The 22,060-nt window shown below is 54.7% G+C and overlaps 1 protein-coding gene across 1 annotated transcript in view; it reads right to left on the minus strand.

Moving 5' to 3' along the window:
• The window catches only part of unc93b1 (unc-93 homolog B1, TLR signaling regulator), a 49,602-nt gene that overhangs the window by 15,589 nt on the left and 11,953 nt on the right, over window positions 1-22,060 (minus strand). The window contains exons 3-6 of the mRNA XM_067981826.1: window positions 19,094-19,235; window positions 11,132-11,285; window positions 7,442-7,603; window positions 2,911-3,040 (exon numbers count right to left, since the gene is read on the minus strand). Coding sequence (XP_067837927.1) covers window positions 2,911-3,040; window positions 7,442-7,603; window positions 11,132-11,285; window positions 19,094-19,235 — 588 coding nt within the window. The remainder of the gene's footprint in view (window positions 1-2,910; window positions 3,041-7,441; window positions 7,604-11,131; window positions 11,286-19,093; window positions 19,236-22,060) is intronic.

The following is a 22,060-nucleotide window of genomic DNA, read 5'->3' on the forward strand; positions in this document are numbered from 1 at the left end:
GTCACTGGACAGTGATCAGGAGCAGGAACCCTGGCTGAATTCCCCCTCTCTCTAACCCAGGGGTCACTGTACAGTGATCGGGAGCAGGAACCCTGGCTGATTTCCACCTCTCTCCAACCCAGGGGTCACTGGACAGTGATCAGGAGCAGGAACCCTGGCTGATTTCCTCTCTCTAACCCAGGGGTCACTGGACAGTGATCGGGAGCAGGAACCCCGGCTGATTTCCTCTCTCTCTAACACAGGGGTCACTGGACAGTGATCGGGAGCAGGAACCCTGGCTGATTTCCCCCTCTCTCTCACCCGGGGGTCACTGGACAGTGATCAGGAGCAGGAACCCTGGCTGATTTCCCCCTCTCCCTCTAACCCAGGGGTCACTGGACAGTGATCAGGAGCAGCAACCCTGGCTGACTTCCCCCTCTCTCTAACCCAGGGGTCACTGGACATTGATCAAGAGCAGGAACCCTGGCTGATTTCCCCCTCTCTCTAACCCAGGGGTCACTGGACAGTGATCGGGAGCAGGAACCCCGGCTGATTTCCCCTCCCTCTAACCCAGGGGTCACTGGACAGTGATCAGGAGCAGGAACCCTGGCTGATTTCCCCCTCTCTCTAACCCAGGGGTCACTGGACAGTGATCAGGAGCTGGAACCCTGGCTGATTTCCCCCTCTCTCTAACCCAGGGGTCACTGGACAGTGATCAGGAGCAGGAACCCTGGCTGATTTCCCCTCTCTCTAACCCAGGGGTCACTGGACAGTGATCGGGAGCAGGAATCCTGGCTGATTTCCTCTCTCTCTAACCCAGGGGTCACTGGACAGTGATCGGGAGCAGGAACCCTGGCTGATTTCCTCTCTCTCTAACCCAGGGGTCACTGGACAGTGATCAGGAGCAGGAACCCTGGCTGATTTCCCCCTCTCTCTCTAACCCAGGGGTCACTGGCAGTGATCGGGAGCAGGAACCCTGGCTGATTTCCCCCCTCTCCAACCCAGGGGTCACTGGACAGTGATCAGGAGCAGGAACCCTGGCTGATTTCCCCTCTCTCTCTAACCCAGGGGTCACTGGACAGTGATCGGGAGCAGGAACCCTGGCTGATTTCCCCTCTCTCTAACCCAGGGGTCACTGGACAGTGATCAGGAGCAGGAACCCTGGCTGATTTCCTCTCTCTCTAACCCAGGGGTCACTGGACAGTGATCGGGAGCAGGAACCCTGGCTGATTTCCCCTCTCTCTAACCCAGGGGTCACTGGACAGTGATCGGGAGCAGGAACCCTGGCTGATTTCCCCTCTCTCTAACCCAGGGCTCACTGGACAGTGATCGGGAGCAGGAACCCTGGCTGATTTCCCCTCTCTCTAACCCAGGGGTCACTGGCAGTGATCGGGAGCAGGAACCCTGGGTGATTTCCCCTCTATCGAACCCAGGGGTCACTGGACAGTGATCGGGAGCAGGAACCCTGGCTGATTTCCCCTTCTCTCCAACCCAGGTGTCATTGGACAGTGATCAGGAGCAGGAACCCTGGCTGATATCCCCCTCTCTCTCCAACCCAGGGGTCACTGGACAGTGATCGGGAGCAGGAACCCTGGCTGATTTCCCCCTCTCTATAACCCAGGGGTCACTGGACAGTGATCGGGAGCAGGAACCCTGGCTGATTACCCCCTCTCTCTAACCCAGAGGTCACTGGACAGTGATCGGGAGCAGGAACCCTGGCTGATTTCCCCCTCTCTCTCTAACCCAGGAGTCACTGGACAGTGATCAGGAGCAGCAACCCTGGCTGATTTCCCCTCTCTCTAACCCAGGGGTCACTGGACAGTGATCGGGAGCAGGAACCCTGGCTGACTTCCCCCTCTCTCTAACCCAGGGGTCACTGGACAGTGATCGGGAGCAGGAACCCTGGCTGATTTCCCACCTCTCTCTAACCCAGGGGTCACTGGACATTGATCAAGAGCAGGAAACCTGGCTGATTTCCCCCTCTCTCTAACCCAGGGGTCACTGGACAGTGATCAGGAGCAGGAACCCTGGCTGATTTCCCCTCTCTCTAACCCAGGGGTCACTGGACAGTGATCAGGAGCAGGAACCCTGGCTGATTTCCCCTCTCTCTAACCCAGGGGTCACTGGACAGTGATCAGGAGCAGGAACCCTGGCTGATTTCCCCTCTCTCTAACCCGGGGGTCACTGGACAGTGATCAGGAGCAGGAACCCTGGCTGATTTCCCCTCTCTCTAACCCGGGGGTCACTGGACAGTGATCAGGAGCAGGAACCCTGGCTGATTTCTTCTCTCTCTAACCCAGTGGTCACTGGACTGTGATCGGGAGCAGGAACCCTGGCTGATTTCCCCTCCCTCTAACCCAGGGGTCACTGGACAGTGATCAGGAGCAGGAACCCTGGCTGATTTCCTCTCTCTCTAACCCAGGGGTCACTGGACAGTGATCGGGAGCAGGAACCCTGGCTGATTTCCTCTCTCTCTAACCCAGGGGTCACTGGACAGTGATCAGGAGCAGGAACCCTGGCTGATTTCCCCTCTCTCTAACCCAGGGGTCACTGGACAGTGATCGGGAGCAGGAACCCTGTCTGATTTCCCCTCTCTCTAACCCAGGGGTCACTGGACAGTGATCAGGAGCAGGAACCCTGGCTGATTTCCCCCTCTCTCTAATCCAGGGGTCACTGGACAGTGATCAGGAGCAGGAACCCTGGCTGATTTCCCCCTCTCTCTAACCCAGGGGTCACTGGACAGTGATCAGGAGCAGGAACCCTGGCTGATTTCCCCCTCTCTCTAATCCAGGGGTCACTGGACAGTGATCGGGAGCAGGAACCCTGGCTGATTTCCCCCTCTCTCTAATCCAGGGGTCACTGGACAGTGATCAGGAGCAGGAACCCTGGCTGATTTCCCCCTCTCTCTAATCCAGGGGTCACTGGACTTACATTGAAAAAGAAGTAAAACATTGACTGGAAGATGATGATATATTTGTGACAACTTCCTCTGGGTGGCCTCTTTTGTTGCTGAACATTCTGGTCTTTGTAATTCACATATTCATAATATTTCTGTGCCATTCTGTGATGAGAAACAAAGTGTAATTCGCAAAAAATAACGGGAATCAGCACTCGACATTATCCACTGTCCCATCAAACACTCCCAGGGTCAGGTACAGGGTTAGATACAGAGTAAAGCTCCCTCTACACTGTCCCATCAAACACTCCCAGGGTCAGGTACAGTGTTAGATACAGAGTAAAGCTCACTCTACACTGTCCCATCAAACACTCCCAGGGTCAGGTACAGCGTTAGATACAGAGTATAGCTCCCTCTACACTGTCCCATCAAACACTCCCAGGGTCAGGTACAGGGTTAGATACAGAGTAAAGCTCCCTCTACACTGTCCCATCAAACACTCCCAGGGCAGGTACAGGGTTAGATACAGAGTAAAGCTCCCTCTACACTGTCCCATCAAACACTCCCAGGGCAGGTACAGGGTTAGATACAGAGTAAAGCTCCCTCTACACTGTCCCATCAAACACTCCCAGGGTCAGGTACAGGGTTAGATACAGAGTAAAGCTCCCTCTACACTGTCCCATCAAACACTCCCAGGGTCAGGTACAGGGTTAGATACAGAGTAAAGCTCCCTCTACACTGTCCCATCAATCACTCCCAGGGTCAGGTACAGGATTAGATACAGAGTAAAGCTCCCTCTACACTGTCCCATCAAACACTCCCAGGGTCAGGTACAGGGTTAGATACAGAGTAAAGCTCCCTCTACACTGTCCCGTCAAACACTCCCAGGGTCAGGTGCAGGATTAGATACAGAGTAAAGCTCCCTCTACACTGTCCCATCAAACACTCCCAGGGCAGGTACAGGGTTAGATACAGAGTAAAGCTCCCTCTACACTGTCCCATCAAACACTCCCAGGGTCAGGTACAGGGTTAGATACAGAGTAAAGCTCCCTCTACACTGTCCCGTCAAACACTCCCAGGGTCAGGTGCAGGGTTAGATACAGAGTAAAGCTCCCTCTACACTGTCCCATCAATCACTCCCAGGGTCAGGTACAGGGTTAGATACAGAGTAAAGCTCCCTCTACACTGTCCCATCAAACACTCCCAGGGTCAGGTACAGGGTTAGATACAGAGTAAAGCTCCCTCTACACTGTCCCATCAAACACTCCCAGGGCAGGTACAGGGTTAGATTCAGAGTAAAGCTCCCTCTACACTGTCCCATCAAACACTCCCAGGGCAGGTACAGGGTTAGATACAGAGTAAAGCTCCCTCTACACTGTCCCATCAATCACTCCCAGGGTCAGGTACAGGATTAGATACAGAGTAAAGCTCACTCTACACTGTCCCATCAAACACTCCCAGGGTCAGGTACAGGGTTCGATACAGAGTAAAGCTCCCTCGACACTGTCCCATCAAACACTCCCAGGGTCAGGTACAGGGTTCGATACAGAATAAAGCTCCCTCTGCACTGTCCCATCAATCACTCCCAGGGTCAGGTACAGGATTAGATACAGAGTAAAGCTCCCTCTACACTGTCCCATCAAACACTCCCAGGGTCAGGTACAGGGTTAGATACAGAGTAAAGCTCCCTCTACACTGTCCCGTCAAACACTCCCAGGGTCAGGTGCAGGATTAGATACAGAGTAAAGCTCCCTCTACACTGTCCCATCAAACACTCCCAGGGCAGGTACAGGGTTAGATACAGAGTAAAGCTCCCTCTACACTGTCCCATCAAACACTCCCAGGGTCAGGTACAGGGTTAGATACAGAGTAAAGCTCCCTCTACACTGTCCCGTCAAACACTCCCAGGGTCAGGTGCAGGGTTAGATACAGAGTAAAGCTCCCTCTACACTGTCCCATCAATCACTCCCAGGGTCAGGTACAGGGTTAGATACAGAGTAAAGCTCCCTCTACACTGTCCCATCAAACACTCCCAGGGTCAGGTACAGGGTTAGATACAGAGTAAAGCTCCCTCTACACTGTCCCATCAAACACTCCCAGGGCAGGTACAGGGTTAGATTCAGAGTAAAGCTCCCTCTACACTGTCCCATCAAACACTCCCAGGGCAGGTACAGGGTTAGATACAGAGTAAAGCTCCCTCTACACTGTCCCATCAATCACTCCCAGGGTCAGGTACAGGATTAGATACAGAGTAAAGCTCACTCTACACTGTCCCATCAAACACTCCCAGGGTCAGGTACAGGGTTCGATACAGAGTAAAGCTCCCTCGACACTGTCCCATCAAACACTCCCAGGGTCAGGTACAGGGTTCGATACAGAATAAAGCTCCCTCTGCACTGTCCCATCAAACACTCCCAGGGTCAGGTACAGGGTTAGATACAGAGTAAAGCTCCCTCTACACCGTCCCATCAAACACTCCCAGGGTTAGGTACAGGGTTAGATACAGAGTAAAGCTCCCTCTACACTGTCCCATCAAACACTCCCAGGGTCAGGTACAGGGTTCGATACAGAGTAAAGCTCCCTCGACACTGTCCCATCAAACACTCCCAGGGTCAGGTACAGGGTTCGATACAGAATAAAGCTCCCTCTGCACTGTCCCATCAAACACTCCCAGGGTCAGGTACAGGGTTAGATACAGAGTAAAGCTCCCTCTGCACTGTCCCATCAAACACTCCCAGGGTCAGGTACAGGGTTAGATACAGAGTAAAGTTCCCTCTACACTGTCCCATCAAACACTCCCAGGGTCAGGTACAGGGTTAGATACAGAGTAAAGCTCCCTCTACACTGTCCCATCAAACACTCCCAGGGTCAGGTACAGGGTTAGATACAGAGTAAAGCTCCCTCTACACTGTCCCATCAAACACTCCCAGGGTCAGGTACAGGGTTCGATACAGAGTAAAGCTCCCTCTACACTGTCCCATCAAACACTCCCAGGGCAGGTACAGGGTTAGATACAGAGTAAAGCTCCCTCTACACTGTCCCATCAAACACTCCCAGGGTCAGGTACAGGGTTAGATACAGAGTAAAGCTCCCTCTACACTGTCCCATCAAACACTCCCAGGGTCAGGTATAGGGTTAGATACAGATTAAAGCTCCCTCTACACTGTCCCATCAAACACTCCCAGGGTCAGGTACAGTACGGGTTAGATACAGAGTAAAGCTCCCTCCACATTGTCCCATCAAACACTCTCTGGGTCAGGTACAGGGTTAGATACAGAGTAAAGCTCCCTCTACACTGTCCCGTCAAACACTCCCAGGGTCAGGTACAGGGTTAGATACAGAGTAAAGCTCCCTCTACATTGTCCCATCAAACACTCTCTGGGTCAGGTACAGGGTTAGATACAGAGTAAAGCTCCCTCTACACTGTCCCATCAAACACTCCCAGGGTCAGGTACAGGGTTAGATACAGAGTAAAGCTCCCTCGACACTGTCCCATTAAACACTCCCAGGGTCAGGTACAGGGTTAGATACAGAGTAAAGCTCCCTCTACACTGTCCCATCAAACACTCCCAGGGTCAGGTACAGGGTTAGATACAGAGTAAAGCTCCCTCTACACTGTCCCATCAAACACTCCCAGGGTCAGGTACAGGGTGAGATACAGAGTAAAGCTCCCTCTACACTGTCCCATCAAACACTCCCAGGGTCAGGTACAGGGTTAGATACAGAGTAAAGCTCCCTCGACACTGTCCCATTGAACACTCCCAGGGTCAGGTACAGGGTTAGATACAGAGTAAAGCTCCCTCTACACTGTCCCATCAAACACTCCCAGGGTCAGGTACAGGGTTAGATACAGAGTAAAGCTCCCTCTACACTGTCCCATCAAACACTCCCAGGGTCAGGTACAGGGTGAGATACAGAGTAAAGCTCCCTCTGCACTGTCCCATCAAACACTCCCAGGGTCAGGTACAGGGTTAGATACAGAGTAAAGCTCCCTCGACACTGTCCCATTGAACACTCCCAGGGTCAGGTACAGGGTTAGATACAGAGTAAAGCTCCCTCTACACTGTCCCATCAAACACTCTCTGGGTCAGGTACAGGGTTAGATACAGAGTAAAGCTCCCTCTACACTGTCCCATCAAACACTCTCTGGGTCAGGTACAGTACAGGTTAGATACAGAGTAAAGCTCCCTCTACACTGTCCCATCAAACACTCTCTGGGTCAGGTACAGGGTTAGATACAGAGTAAAGCTCCCTCTACACTGTCCCATCAAACACTCTCTGGGTCAGGTACAGGGTGAGATACAGAGTAAAGCTCCCTCTGCACTGTCCCATCAAACACTCTCTGGGTCAGGTACAGGGTTAGATACAGAGTAAAGCTCCCTCTACACTGTCCCATCAAACACTCTCTGGGTCAGGTACAGTACAGGTTAGATACAGAGTAAAGCTCCCTCGACACTGTCCCATCAAACACTCTCTGGGTCAGGTACAGTACAGGTTAGATACCGTACACAGGGGGCAGTTGCAGGACCGAACTCCCTCGACACACCCCTCCTGTTTCAGGCAGACCTGGTGATGTAGTTTCCCACGGAGGCCCAGAGAGGGACGATCGCTGCACCGATGGCGACGGCTGATGGGACCAGCGTGTAGTAACGTTCCCAGTAATTGGTTGACACGAACAGGGAGTAAATGCCGATGGCCAGAAACATCATCCATTTGGTGCCAAGGAACCTGGATAGAGATCAGAGCAGAGCCGGTTCGATGAGATCTCGCCCCCTTTCACCCTCCGAGCACAGGTTACGACCTCAATCAGGATCCTGTCCGCTCCCTGCCCACCTCGCAGGCCCAGACCAAACCTCCCAACTGGGCCTGGGGCTCTGGTATGGCAAAACTCCCCAACGGGGCCTCCACACCCCTCAGTCTCCTCTGAAGGATCAACAAGGTCATCTATGTGCGGAACCACAAGAGATGGGTGAGATCCTGAATGAATATTTCACATCGGTATTTACGGTTGAGAAAGGCATGGATGTTAGGGAACTTGGGGAAATAAATAGTGATGTCTTGAGGAGTGTACATATTACAGAGAGGGAGGTGCTGGAAGTCTTAACGCGCATCAAGGTAGATAAATCTCCGGGACCTGATGAAATGTATCCCAGGACGTTATGGGAGGTTAGGGAGGAAATTGCGGGTCCCCTAGCAGAGATATTTGAATCATCCACCGCTGCAGGTGAGGTGCCTGAAGATTGGAGGGTAGCAAATGTTGTGCCTTTGTTTAAGAAGGGCGGCAGGGAAAAGCCTGGGAACTACAGACCAGTGAGCCTGACATCTGTAGTGGGTAAGTTGTTAGAGGGTATTCTGAGGGACAGGATCTACAGGCATTTGGAGAGGCAGGGACTGATTAGGAACAGTCAGCATGGTTTGGTGAGAGGAAAATCATGTCTCACGAATTTGATTGAGTTTTTTGAAGGGGTAACCAAGAAGATAGATGAGGGCTGTGCAGTAGACGTGGTCTACATGGACTTTAGCAAAGCCTTTGACAAGGTACCGCATGGTAGGTTGTTGCATAAGGTTAAATCTCATGGGATCCAAGGTGAGGTAGCCAATTGGATACAAAATTGGCTTGACGACAGAAGACAGAGGGTGGTTGTGGAGGGCTGTCTTTCAAACTGGAGGCCTGTGACCAGCGGTGTGCCTCAGGGATCGGTGCTGGGTCCGCTGTTATTTGTTATTTATATTAATGATTTGGATGAGAATTTAGGAGGCATGGTCAGTAAGTTTGCAGATGACACCAAGGTTGGTGGCATTGTGGACAGTGAAGAAGGTTATCTAGGATTGCAACGGGATCTTGATAAATTGGGCCAGTGGGCCGATGAATGGCAGATGGAGTTTAATTTAGATAAATGTGAGGTGATGCATTTTGGTAGATCGAATCGGGCCAGGACCTACTCCGTTAATGGTAGGGCATTGGGGAGAGTTATAGAACAAAGAGATCAAGGAGTACAGGTTCATAGCTCCTTGAAAGTGGAGTCACAGGTGGATAGGGTGGTGAAGAAGGCATTCAGCATGCTTGGTTTCATTGGTCAGAACATTGAATGCAGGAGTTGGGATGTCTTGTTGAAGTTGTACAGGGCATTGGTGAGGCCACACTTGGAATACTGTGTACAGTTCTGGTCACCCTATTATAGAAAGGATATTATTAAACTAGAAAGAGTGCAGAAAAGATTTACTAGGATGCTACCGGGACTTGATGGTTTGACTTACAGGGAGAGGTTAGATAGACTGGGACTTTTTTCCCTGGAGAGTAGGAGGTTAAGGGGTGATCTTATAGAAGTCTATAAAATAATGAGGGGCATAGATAAGGTAGATAGTCAAAATCTTTTCCCAAAGGTAGGGGAGTCTATAACGAGGGGACATAGATTTAAGGTGAGAGGGGAGAGATACAAAAGGATCCAGAGGGGCAATTTTTTCACTCAAAGGGTGGTGAGTGTCTGGAACGAGCTGCCAGAGGCAGTAGTGGAGGCGGGTACAATTTTGTCTTTTAAAAAGCATTTGGACAGTTACATGGGTAAGATGGGTATAGAGGGATATGGGCCAAGTGCAGGCAATTGGGACTAGCTTAGTGGTATAAACTGGGCGACATGGACATGTTGGGCCGAAGGGCCTGTTTCCATGTTGTAAACTTCTATGATTCTATGATTCTATGATTCTATGATTAACCCCAACTGTGTTGGTTGACTGAGCTGATCGGAACCCACCCGACGTGGGACTGAGCCCCCACACCGAGCAGGAAAGGCCCAGGCTTGATCCCAGGCCTGTGTCCCCCACTCCGAGCAGGAAAGGCCCAGGCTCAATCCCGGGCCCGTGCCCCACTCCGAGCAGGAAAGGCCCAGGCTCGATCCCGGGCCCGTGCCCCACACCGAGCAGGAAAGACCCAGGCTCGATCCCAGGCCTGTGTCCCACACCGAGCAGGAAAGGCCCAGGCTCGATCCCAGGCCTGTGTCCCACACCGAGCAGGAAAGGCCCAGGCTCGATCCCGGGCCCGTCCCCCACACCGAGCAGGAAAGGCCCAGGCTCGATCCCGGGCCTGTGCCCCACTCCGAGCAGGAAAGACCCAGGCTCGATCCCAGGCCTGTGTCCCACACCGAGCAGGAAAGTCCCAGGCTCGATCCCGGCCCGTGCCCCACTCCGAGCAGGAAAGTCCCAACTCGATCCCGGGCCCGTGCCCCACACCGAGCAGGAAAGGCCCAGGCTCGATCCCGGGCCTGTGTCCCCACACCGAGCAGGAAAGGCCCAGGCTCGATCCCGGGCCCGTGCCCCACACCGAGCAGGAAAGTCCCAGGCTCGATCCTGGGCCTGTGTCCCACACCGAGCAGGAAAGTCCCAGGCTCGATCCCGGGCCTGCGTCCCCCACTCCGAGCAGGAAAGGCCCAGGCTCGATCCCGGGCCTGTGCCCCACTCCAAGCAGGAAAGACCCAGGCTCGATCCCGGGCCTGTGCCCCACTCCGAGCAGGAAAGGCCCAGGCTCGATCCCGGGCCCGTGCCCCACACCGAGCAGGAAAGTCCCAGCCTCGATCCCGGGCCCGTGCCCCACACCGAGCAGGAAAGGCCCAGGCTCGATCCCGGCCCGTGCCCCACACCGAGCAGGAAAGGCCCAGGCTCGATCCCGGGCCCGTGCCCCTCTCCGAGCAGGAAAGGCCCAGGCTCGATCCCGGGCCCGTGCCCCCACACCGAGCAGGAAAGGCCCAGGCTCGATCCCGGCCCGTGCCCCACACCGAGCAGGAAAGTCCCAGACTCGATCCCGGGCCTGTGTCCCACACCGAGCAGGAAAGTCCCAGGCTCGATCCCGGGCCCGTGCCCCACACCGAGCAGGAAAGGCCCAGGCTCGATCCCGGGACCGTGCCCCTCTCCGAGCAGGAAAGGCCCAGGCTCGATCCCGGGCCCGTGCCCCACACCGAGCAGGAAAGTCCCAGACTCGATCCCGGGCCCGTGCCCCTCTCCGAGCAGGAAAGTCCCAGGCTCGATCCCGGGCCCGTGCCCCTCTCCGAGCAGGAAAGGCCCAGGCTCGATCCCGGGCCCGTGCCCCACACCGAGCAGGGAAGGCCCAGGCTCGATCCCGGGCCCGTGCCCCACACCGAGCAGGAAAGACCCAGGCTCGATCCCGGGCCCGTGCCCCACACCGAGCAGGAAAGGCCCAGGCCCACAGACCTGCCACTGCCCCCCAGTGCCAGCGGTTAAATCCCGGCCCGGGGACGGTCTCACCTGATGAGGACGGGCGTGTAGAGAAGGGCCACGATCGGAGTCACATTTATTCCCATCAGCATCTTCTTGTCGATGTCCTCCAGTCCCATGTTGCCATATTTCACCTCACGATAAGTCTCATCGTAGTGGAGAATGAGCTGCATCTGGAGCAGGCCTGAGGAGGGCAGCAGAGCATCGAGCCATCAACAGATGAAGATCCAGAGTGAAGGTCCCTCTACACTGTCCCATCAAACACTCCCAGGATCAGGTGCAGGGTTAGATACAGAGTAAAGCTCCCTCTACACTGTCCCATCAAACACTCCCAGGGTCAGGGACAGGGTTAGATACAGAGTAAAGCTCCCTCTACACTGTCCCATCAAACACTCCCAGGGCAGGTACAGGGTTAGATACAGAGTAAAGCTCCCTCTACACTGTCCCATCAAACACTCCCAGGGTCAGGGACAGGGTTAGATACAGAGTAAAGCTCCCTCTACACTGTCCCATCAAACACTCCCAGGGTCAGGTACAGGGTTAGATACAGAGTAAAGCTCCCTCTACACTGTCCCATCAAACACTCCCAGGGTCAGGTACAGGGTTAGATACAGAGTAAAGCTCCCTCTACACTGTCCCATCAAACACTCCCAGGGCAGGTACAGGGTTAGATACAGAGTAAAGCTCCCTCTACACTGTCCCATCAAACACTCCCAGGGTCAGGTACAGGGTTAGATACAGAGTAAAGCTCCCTCTACACCGTCCCATCAAACACTCCCAGGGCAGGTACAGGGTTAGATACAGAGTAAAGCTCCCTCTACACTGTCCCATCAAACACTCCCAGGGTCAGGGACAGGGTTAGATACAGAGTAAAGCTCCCTCTACACTGTCCCATCAAACACTCCCAGGGTCAGGGACAGGGTTAGATACAGAGTAAAGCTCCCTCTACACTGTCCCATCAAACACTCCCAGGGTCAGGTACAGGGTTAGATACAGAGTAAAGCTCCCTCTACACTGTCCCATCAAACACTCCCAGGGTCAGGGACAGGGTTAGATACAGAGTAAAGCTCCCTCCACACTGTCCCATCAAACACTCCCAGGGTCAGGTACAGGGTTAGATACAGAGTAAAGCTCCCTCTACACTGTCCCATCAAACACTCCCAGGGTCAGGTACAGGGTTAGATACAGAGTAAAGCTCCCTCTACACTGTCCCATCAAACACTCCCAGGGTCAGGTACAGGGTTAGATACAGAGCAAAGCTCCCTCTACACTGTCCCATCAAACACTCCCAGGGCAGGTACAGGGTTAGATACAGAGTAAAGCTCCCTCCACACTGTCCCATCAAACACTCCCAGGGTCAGGTACAGGGTTAGATACAGAGTAAAGCTCCCTCTACACTGTCCCATCAAACACTCCCAGGGTCAGGTACAGGGTTAGATACAGAGTAAAGCTCCCTCTACACTGTCCCATCAAACACTCCCAGGGTCAGGTACAGGGTTAGATACAGAGTAAAGCTCCCTCTACACTGTCCCATCAAACACTCCCAGGGTCAGGTACAGGGTTAGATACAGAGTAAAGCTCCCTCTACACTGTCCCATCAAACACTCCCAGGGTCAGGTACAGGGTTAGATACAGAGCAAAGCTCCCTCTACACTGTCCCATCAAACACTCCCAGGGCAGGTACAGGGTTAGATACAGAGTAAAGCTCCCTCCACACTGTCCCATCAAACACTCCCAGGGTCAGGTACAGGGTTAGATACAGAGTAAAGCTCCCTCTACACTGTCCCATCAAACACTCCCAGGGTCAGGTACAGGGTTAGATACAGAGTAAAGCTCCCTCTACACTGTCCCATCAAACACTCCCAGGGTCAGGTACAGGGTTAGATACAGAGTAAAGCTCCCTCTACACTGTCCCGTCAAACACTCCCAGGGTCAGGTACAGGGTTAGATACAGAGTAAAGCTCCCTCTACACTGTCCCATCAAACACTCCCAGGGCAGGTACAGGGTTACATACAGAGTAAAGCTCCCTCTACACTGTCCCATCAAACACTCCCAGGGTCAGGTACAGGGTTAGATACAGAGTAAAGCTCCCTCTACACTGTCCCATCAAACACTCCCAGGGTCAGGTACAGCGTTAGATACAGAGTAAAGCTCCCTCTACACTGTCCCATCAAACACTCCCAGGGCAGGTACAGGGTTAGATACAGAGTAAAGCTCCCTCTACACTGTCCCATCAAACACTCCCAGGGCAGGTACAGGGTTAGATACAGAGTAAAGCTCCCTCTACACTGTCCCGTCAAACACTCCCAGGGTCAGGTACAGGGTTAGATACAGAGTAAAGCTCCCTCTACACTGTCCCGTCAAACACTCCCAGGGCAGGTACAGGGTTAGATACAGAGTAAAGCTCCCTCTACACTGTCCCATCAAACACTCCCAGGGTCAGGGACAGGGTTAGATACAGAGTAAAGCTCCCTCTACACTGTCCCATCAAACACTCCCAGGTCAGGTACAGGGTTAGATACAGAGTAAAGCTCCCTCCACACTGTCCCATCAAACACTCCCAGGGTCAGGTACAGGGTTAGATACAGAGTAAAGCTCCCTCTACACTGTCCCATCAAACACTCCCAGGGTCAGGTACAGGGTTAGATACAGAGTAAAGCTCCCTCTACACTGTCCCATCAAACACTCCCAGGGTCAGGGACAGGGTTAGATACAGAGTAAAGCTCCCTCTACACTGTCCCATCAAACACTCCCAGGGTCAGGTACAGGGTTAGATACAGAGTAAAGCTCCCTCTACACTGTCCCATCAAACACTCCCAGGGTCAGGTACAGGGTTAGATACAGAGTAAAGCTCCCTCTACACTGTCCCATCAAACACTCCCAGGGTCAGGTACAGGGTTAGATACAGAGTAAAGCTCCCTCCACACTGTCCCATCAATCACTCCCAGGGTCAGGTACAGGATTAGATACAGAGTAAAGCTCCCTCTACACTGTCCCATCAAACACTCCCAGGGTCAGGTACAGGGTTAGATACAGAGTAAAGCTCCCTCTACACTGTCCCGTCAAACACTCCCAGGGTCAGGTACAGGGTTAGATACAGAGTAATGCTCCCTCTACACTGTCCCATCAAACACTCCCAGGGTCAGGTCCAGGGTTAGATACAGAGTAAAGCTCCCTCTACACTGTCCCATCAAACACTCCCAGGGCAGGTACAGGGTTAGATACAGAGTAAAGCTCCCTCTACACTGTCCCATCAAACACTCCCAGGGTCAGGTACAGGGTTAGATACAGAGTAAAGCTCCCTCTACACTGTCCCATCAAACACTCCCAGGGTCAGGTACAGGGTTAGATACAGAGTAAAGCTCCCTCTACACTGTCCCATCAAACACTCCCAGGGTCAGGTACAGGGTTAGATACAGAGTAAAGCTCCCTCTACACTGTCCCGTCAAACACTCCCAGGGCAGGTACAGGGTTAGATACAGAGTAAAGCTCCCTCTACACTGTCCCATCAAACACTCCCAGGGTCAGGTACAGGGTTAGATACAGAGTAAAGCTCCCTCTACACTGTCCCATCAAACACTCCCAGGGCAGGTACAGGGTTAGATACAGAGTAAAGCTCCCTCCACACTGTCCCATCAAACACTCCCAGGGTCAGGTACAGGGTTAGATACAGAGTAAAGCTCCCTCTACACTGTCCCATCAAACACTCCCAGGGCAGGTACAGGGTTAGATACAGAGTAAAGCTCCCTCCACACTGTCCCATCAAACACTCCCAGGGTCAGGTACAGGGTTAGATACAGAGTAAAGCTCCCTCCACACTGTCCCATCAAACACTCCCAGGGTCAGGTACAGGGTTAGATACAGAGTAAAGCTCCCTCTACACTGTCCCATCAAACACTCCCAGGGTCAGGTACAGGGTTAGATACAGAGTAAAGCTCCCTCCACACTGTCCCATCAAACACTCCCAGGGTCAGGTACAGGGTTAGATACAGAGTAAAGCTCCCTCTACACTGTCCCATCAAACACTCCCAGGGTCAGGTACAGGGTTAGATACAGAGTAAAGCTCCCTCCACACTGTCCCATCAAACACTCCCAGGGTCAGGTACAGGGTTAGATACAGAGTAAAGCTCCCTCCACACTGTCCCATCAAACACTCCCAGGGTCAGGTACAGGGTTAGATACAGAGTAAAGCTCCCTCTACACTGTCCCATCAAACACTCCCAGGGTCAGGTACAGGGTTAGATACAGAGTAAAGCTCCCTCCACACTGTCCCATCAAACACTCCCAGGGTCAGGTACAGGGTTAGATACAGAGTAAAGCTCCCTCTACACTGTCCCATCAAACACTCCCAGGGTCAGGTACAGGGTTAGATACAGAGTAAAGCTCCCTCCACACTGTCCCATCAAACACTCCCAGGGTCAGGTACAGGGTTAGATACAGAGTAAAACTCCCTCCGCACTGTCCCATCAAACACTCCCAGGGTCAGGGACAGGGTTAGATACAGAGTAAAGCTCCCTCTACACTGTCCCATCAAACACTCCCAGGGTCAGGTACAGGGTTAGATACAGAGTAAAGCTCCCTCCACACTGTCCCATCAAACACTCCCAGGGTCAGGTACAGGGTTAGATACAGAGTAAAGCTCCCTCTACACTGTCCCATCAAACACTCCCAGGGTCAGGTACAGGGTTAGATACAGAGTAAAGCTCCCTCTACACTGTCCCATCAAACACTCCCAGGGTCAGGGACAGGGTGAGATACAGAGTAAAGCTCCCTCTACACTGTCCCATCAAACACTCCCAGGGTCAGGTACAGGGTTAGATACAGAGTAAAGCTCCCTCTACACTGTCCCATCAAACACTCCCAGGGTCAGGTACAGGGTTAGATACAGAGTAAAGCTCCCTCTACACTGTCCCATCAAACACTCCCAGGGTCAGGTACAGGGTTAGATACAGAGTAAAGCTCCCTCTACACTGTCCCGTCAAACACTCCCAGGGTCAGGTACAGGGTTAGATACAGAGTAAAGCTCCCTCTACACTGTCCCATCAAACACTCCCAGGGTCAGGTACAGGGTTAGATACAGAGTAAAGCTCCCTCTACACTGTCCCATCAAACACTCCCAGGGTCAGGGACAGGGTGAGATACAGAGTAAAGCTCCCTCTACACTGTCCCATCAAACACTCCCAGGGTCAGGTACAGGGTTAGATACAGAGTAAAGCTCCCTCTACACTGTCCCATCAAACACTCCCAGGGTCAGGTACAGGGTTAGATACAGAGTAAAGCTCCCTCTACACTGTCCCATCAAACACTCCCAGGGTCAGGTACAGGGTTAGATACAGAGTAAAGCTCCCTCTACACTGTCCCATCAAACACTCCCAGGGTCAGGTACAGGGTTAGATACAGAGTAAAGCTCCCTCTACACTGTCCCATCAAACACTCCCAGGGTCAGGTACAGGGTTAGATACAGAGTAAAGCTCCCTCTACACTGTCCCATCAAACACTCCCAGGGTCAGGTACAGGGTTAGATACAGAGTAAAGCTCCCTCTACACTGTCCCATCAAACACTCCCAGGGTCAGGTACAGGGTTAGATACAGAGTAAAGCTCCCTCTACACTGTCCCATCAAACACTCCCAGGGCAGGCACAGGGTTAGATACAGAGTAAAGCTCCCTCTACACTGTCCCGTCAATCACTCCCAGGTCAGGTACAGGGTTAGATACAGAGTAAAGCTCCCTCTACACTGTCCCATCAAACACTCCCAGGGCAGGTACAGGGTTAGATACAGAGTAAAGCTCCCTCTACACTGTCCCATCAAACACTCCCAGGGCAGGTACAGGGTTAGATACAGAGTAAAGCTCCCTCTACACTGTCCCATCAAACACTCCCAGGGCAGGTACAGGGTTAGATACAGTGTAAAGCTCCCTCTACACTGTCCCATCAAACACTCCCAGGGTCAGGTACAGGGTTAGATACAGAGTAAAGCTCCCTCTACACTGTCCCATCAAACACTCCCAGGGTCAGGTACAGGGTTAGATACAGAGTAAAGCTCCCTCTACACTGTCCCATCAAACACTCCCAGGGTCAGGTACAGGGTTAGATACAGAGTAAAGCTCCCTCTACACTGTCCCATCAAACACTCCCAGGGTCAGGTACAGGGTTAGATACAGAGTAAAGCTCCCTCTACACTGTCCCATCAAACACTCCCAGGGTCAGGTACAGGGTTAGATACAGAGTAAAGCTCCCTCTACACTGTCCCATCAAACACTCCCAGGGTCAGGTACAGGGTGAGATACAGAGTAAAGCTCCCTCTACACTGTCCCATCAAACACTCCCAGGGTCAGGTACAGGGTTCGATACAGAGTAAAGCTCCCTCTACACTGTCCCGTCAAACACTCCCAGGGTCAGGTACAGGGTTAGATACAGAGTAAAGCTCCCTCCACACTGTCCCATCAAACACTCCCAGGGCAGGTACAGGGTGAGATACAGAGTAAAGCTCCCTCTACACTGTCCCATCAAACACTCCCAGGGTCAGGTACAGGGTTAGATACAGAGTAAAGCTCCCTCTACACTGTCCCATCAAACACTCCCAGGGTCAGGTACAGGATTAGATACAGAGTAAAGCTCCCTCTACACTGTCCCATCAAACACTCCCAGGTCAGGTACAGGGTTAGATACAGAGTAAAGCTCCCTCTACACTGTCCCATCAAACACTCCCAGGGTCAGGTACAGGGTTAGATACAGAGTAAAGCTCCCTCTACACTGTCCCATCAAACACTCCCAGGGTCAGGTACAGGGTTAGATACAGAGTAAAGCTCCCTCTACACTGTCCCATCAAACACTCCCAGGGTCAGGTACAGGGTTAGATACAGAGTAAAGCTCCCTCTACACTGTCCCATCAAACACTCCCAGGGTCAGGTACAGGGTTAGATACAGAGTAAAGCTCCCTCTACACTGTCCCATCAAACACTCCCAGGGTCAGGTACAGGGTTAGATACAGAGTAAAGCTCCCTCTACACTGTCCCATCAAACACTCCCAGGGTCAGGGACAGGGTTAGATACAGAGTAAAGCTCCCTCTACACTGTCCCGTCAAACACTCCCAGGGTCAGGTACAGGGTTAGATACAGAGTAAAGCTCCCTCTACACTGTCCCATCAAACACTCCCAGGGGCAGATACAGGGTTAGATACAGAGTAAAGCTCCCTCTACACTGTCCCATCAAACACTCCCAGGGTCAGGTACAGGGTTAGATACAGAGTAAAGCTCCCTCTACACTGTCCCATCAAACACTCCCAGGGTCAGGTACAGGGTTAGATACAGAGTAAAGCTCCCTCTACACTGTCCCATCAAACACTCCCAGGGTCAGGGACAGGGTTAGATACAGAGTAAAGCTCCCTCTACACTGTCCCGTCAAACACTCCCAGGGTCAGGTACAGGGTTAGATACAGAGTAAAGCTCCCTCTACACTGTCCCATCAAACACTCCCAGGTCAGGTACAGGGTTAGATACAGAGTAAAGCTCCCTCTACACTGTCCCATCAAACACTCCCAGGTCAGGTACAGGGTTAGATACAGAGTAAAGCTCCCTCTACACTGTCCCATCAAACACTCCCAGGGTCAGGTACAGGGTTAGATACAGAGTAAAGCTCCCTCTACACTGTCCCATCAAACACTCCCAGGGTCAGGTACAGGGTTAGATACAGAGTAAAGCTCCCTCTACACTGTCCCATCAAACACTCCCAGGGTCAGGTACAGGGTTAGATACAGAGTAAAGCTCCCTCTACACTGTCCCATCAAACACTCCCAGGGTCAGGTACAGGGTTAGATACAGAGTAAAGCTCCCTCTACACTGTCCCATCAAACACTCCCAGGGCAGGTACAGTGTTAGATACAGAGTAAAGCTCCCTCTACACTGTCCCGTCAATCACTCCCAGGTCAGGTAGTATCAGTCTACACTATCGGGCCTCTCCCCGACCCTGGACAGTCTCGTTGACCTTACCTAAGTAGACTCCGTAGGTCAGCATGATCCCCAGACTGGCACAGATTACGTTCTTCACCACTGCCAGGCGTTTCCGTCTGAAGTATTTCCGCTCCTCCTCCTCCTCATTGTAATCCTGGTTCGGGCCCATGAAGTCATCAATCTTTCAAAACAGTGAGGGAAAGGCAGGGTTAGCAGATCCCAGTGAGAGACCGAGCCCCCCACACCGAACAGGAAACACCCAGGCTCGATCCCGGGCCTGTGCCCCTCACCAATCAGGAAACACCCAGGCTCGATCCCCGGCCTGTGCCCCCCACACCGAACAGGAAACACCCAGGCTCGATCCCGGGCCTGTGCCCCTCACCAATCAGGAAACACCCAGGCTCGATCCCCGGCCTGTGCCCCTCACCAATCAGGAAACACCCAGGCTCGATCCCGGGCCTGTGCCCCCTCATCGATCAGGAAAGACCCAGGCTCGATCCCCGGCCCGTGCCCCCTCACCGATCAGGAAAGACCCAGGCTCGATCCCGGGCCTGTGCCCCCTCACCGAACAGGAAACACCCAGGCTCGATCCCCGGCCTGTGCCCCCTCATCGATCAGGAAACACCCAGGCTCGATCCCCGGCCTGTGCCCCCTCACCAATCAGGAAAGACCCAGGCTCGATCCCGGGCCTGTGCCCCCTCACCGATCAGGAAAGACCCAGGCTCGATCCCCGGCCTGTGCCCCCTCATCGATCAGGAAAGACCCAGGCTCGATCCCCGGCCTGTGCCCCCTCACCGATCAGGAAAGACCCAGGCTCGATCCCGGGCCTGTGCCCCCTCACCGATCAGGAAACACCCAGGCTCGATCCCCGGCCTGTGCCCCCCACACCGAACAGGAAACACCCAGGCTCGATCCCCGGCCTGTGCCCCCTCATCGTTCAGGACAGACCCAGGCTCGATCCCCGGCCTGTGCCCCCTCACCGATCAGGAAAGACCCAGGCTCGATCCCGGGCCTGTGCCCCCTCACCGATCAGGAAAGACCCAGGCTCGATCCCCGGCCTGTGCCCCCTCACCGATCAGGAAAGACCCAGGCTCGATCCCGGGCCTGTGCCCCCTCACCGATCAGGAAAGACCCAGGCTCGATCCCGGGCCTGTGCCCCCTCACCGATCAGGAAAGACCCAGGCTCGATCCCCGGCCTGTGCCCCCTCACCGATCAGGAAAGACCCAGGCTCGATCCCCGGCCTGTGCCCCTCACCAATCAGGAAAGACCCAGGCTCGATCCCCGGCCTGTGCCCCCTCACCGATCAGGAAAGACCCAGGCTCGATCCCCGGCCTGTGCCCCCTCACCGATCAGGAAAGACCCAGGCTCGATCCCCGGCCTGTGCCCCCTCACCGATCAGGAAAGACCCAGGCTCGATCCCCGGCCTGTGCCCCTCACCAATCAGGAAAGACCCAGGCTCGATCCCGGGCCTGTGCCCCCTCATCGATCAGGACAGACCCAGGCTCGATCCCCGGCCCGTGCCCCCTCATCGATCAGGACAGACCCAGGCTCGATCCCCGGCCCGTGCCCCCTCACCGATCAGGACAGACCCAGGCTCGATCCCGGGCCTGTGCCCCCTCATCGATCAGGAAAGACCCAGGCTCGATCCCGGGCCTGTGCCCCCTCACCGATCAGGACAGACCCAGGCTCGATCCCCGGCCTGTGCCCCCTCACCGATCAGGACAGACCCAGGCTCGATCCCCGGCCGGTGCCCCCTCACCGATCAGGACAGACCCAGGCTCGATCCCGGGCCTGTGCCCCCTCATCGATCAGGACAGACCCAGGCTCGATCCCCGGCCCGTGCCCCCTCACCGATCAGGACAGACCCAGGCTCGATCCCGGGCCTGTGCCCCCTCATCGATCAGGACAGACCCAGGCTCGATCCCGGGCCTGTGCCCCTCATCGATCAGGACAGACCCAGGCTCGATCCCCGGCCTGTGCCCCCTCATCGATCAGGACAGACCCAGGCTCGATCCCGGGCCTGTGCCCCCTCACCGATCAGGACAGACCCAGGCTCGATCCCGGGCCTGTGCCCCCTCATCGATCAGGACAGACCCAGGCTCGATCCCGGGCCTGTGCCCCCTCACCGATCAGGACAGACCCAGGCTCGATCCCCGGCCTGTGCCCCCTCATCGATCAGGACAGACCCAGGCTCGATCCCCGTTCCGTGCCCCCTCACCGATCAGGACAGACCCAGGCTCGATCCCGGGCCTGTGCCCCCTCATCGATCAGGACAGACCCAGGCTCGATCCCCGGCCCGTGCCCCCTCATCGATCAGGACAGACCCAGGCTCGATCCCCGGCCCGTGCCCCCTCACCGATCAGGACAGACCCAGGCTCGATCCCGGGCCTGTGCCCCCTCATCGATCAGGACAGACCCAGGCTCGATCCCCGGCCCGTGCCCCCTCATCGATCAGGACAGACCCAGGCTCGATCCCCGGCCTGTGCCCCTCACCGATCAGGACAGACCCAGGCTCGATCCCCGGCCTGTGCCCCCTCACCGATCAGGAAAGACCCAGGCTCGATCCCGGGCCTGTGCCCCTCACCGATCAGGACAGACCCAGGCTCGATCCCCGGCCCGTGCCCCCTCATCGATCAGGACAGACCCAGGCTCGATCCCCGGCCCGTGCCCCCTCATCGATCAGGACAGACCCAGGCTCGATCCCCGGCCTGTGCCCCCTCACCGATCAGGACAGACCCAGGCTCGATCCCCGGCCTGTGCCCCCTCACCGATCAGGACAGACCCAGGCTCGATCCCCGGCCTGTGCCCCTCACCAATCAGGAAAGACCCAGGCTCGATCCCGGGCCTGTGCCCCCTCACCGATCAGGACAGACCCAGGCTCGATCCCGGGCCTGTGCCCCCTCACCGATCAGGACAGACCCAGGCTCGATCCCCGGCCCGTGCCCCCTCATCGATCAGGACAGACCCAGGCTCGATCCCGGGCCTGTGCCCCCTCACCGATCAGG

Source organism: Heptranchias perlo, unplaced genomic scaffold, assembly GCF_035084215.1.
Source record: "Heptranchias perlo isolate sHepPer1 unplaced genomic scaffold, sHepPer1.hap1 HAP1_SCAFFOLD_948, whole genome shotgun sequence".
NCBI classification, from domain to species: Eukaryota; Metazoa; Chordata; class Chondrichthyes; order Hexanchiformes; family Hexanchidae; genus Heptranchias; species Heptranchias perlo.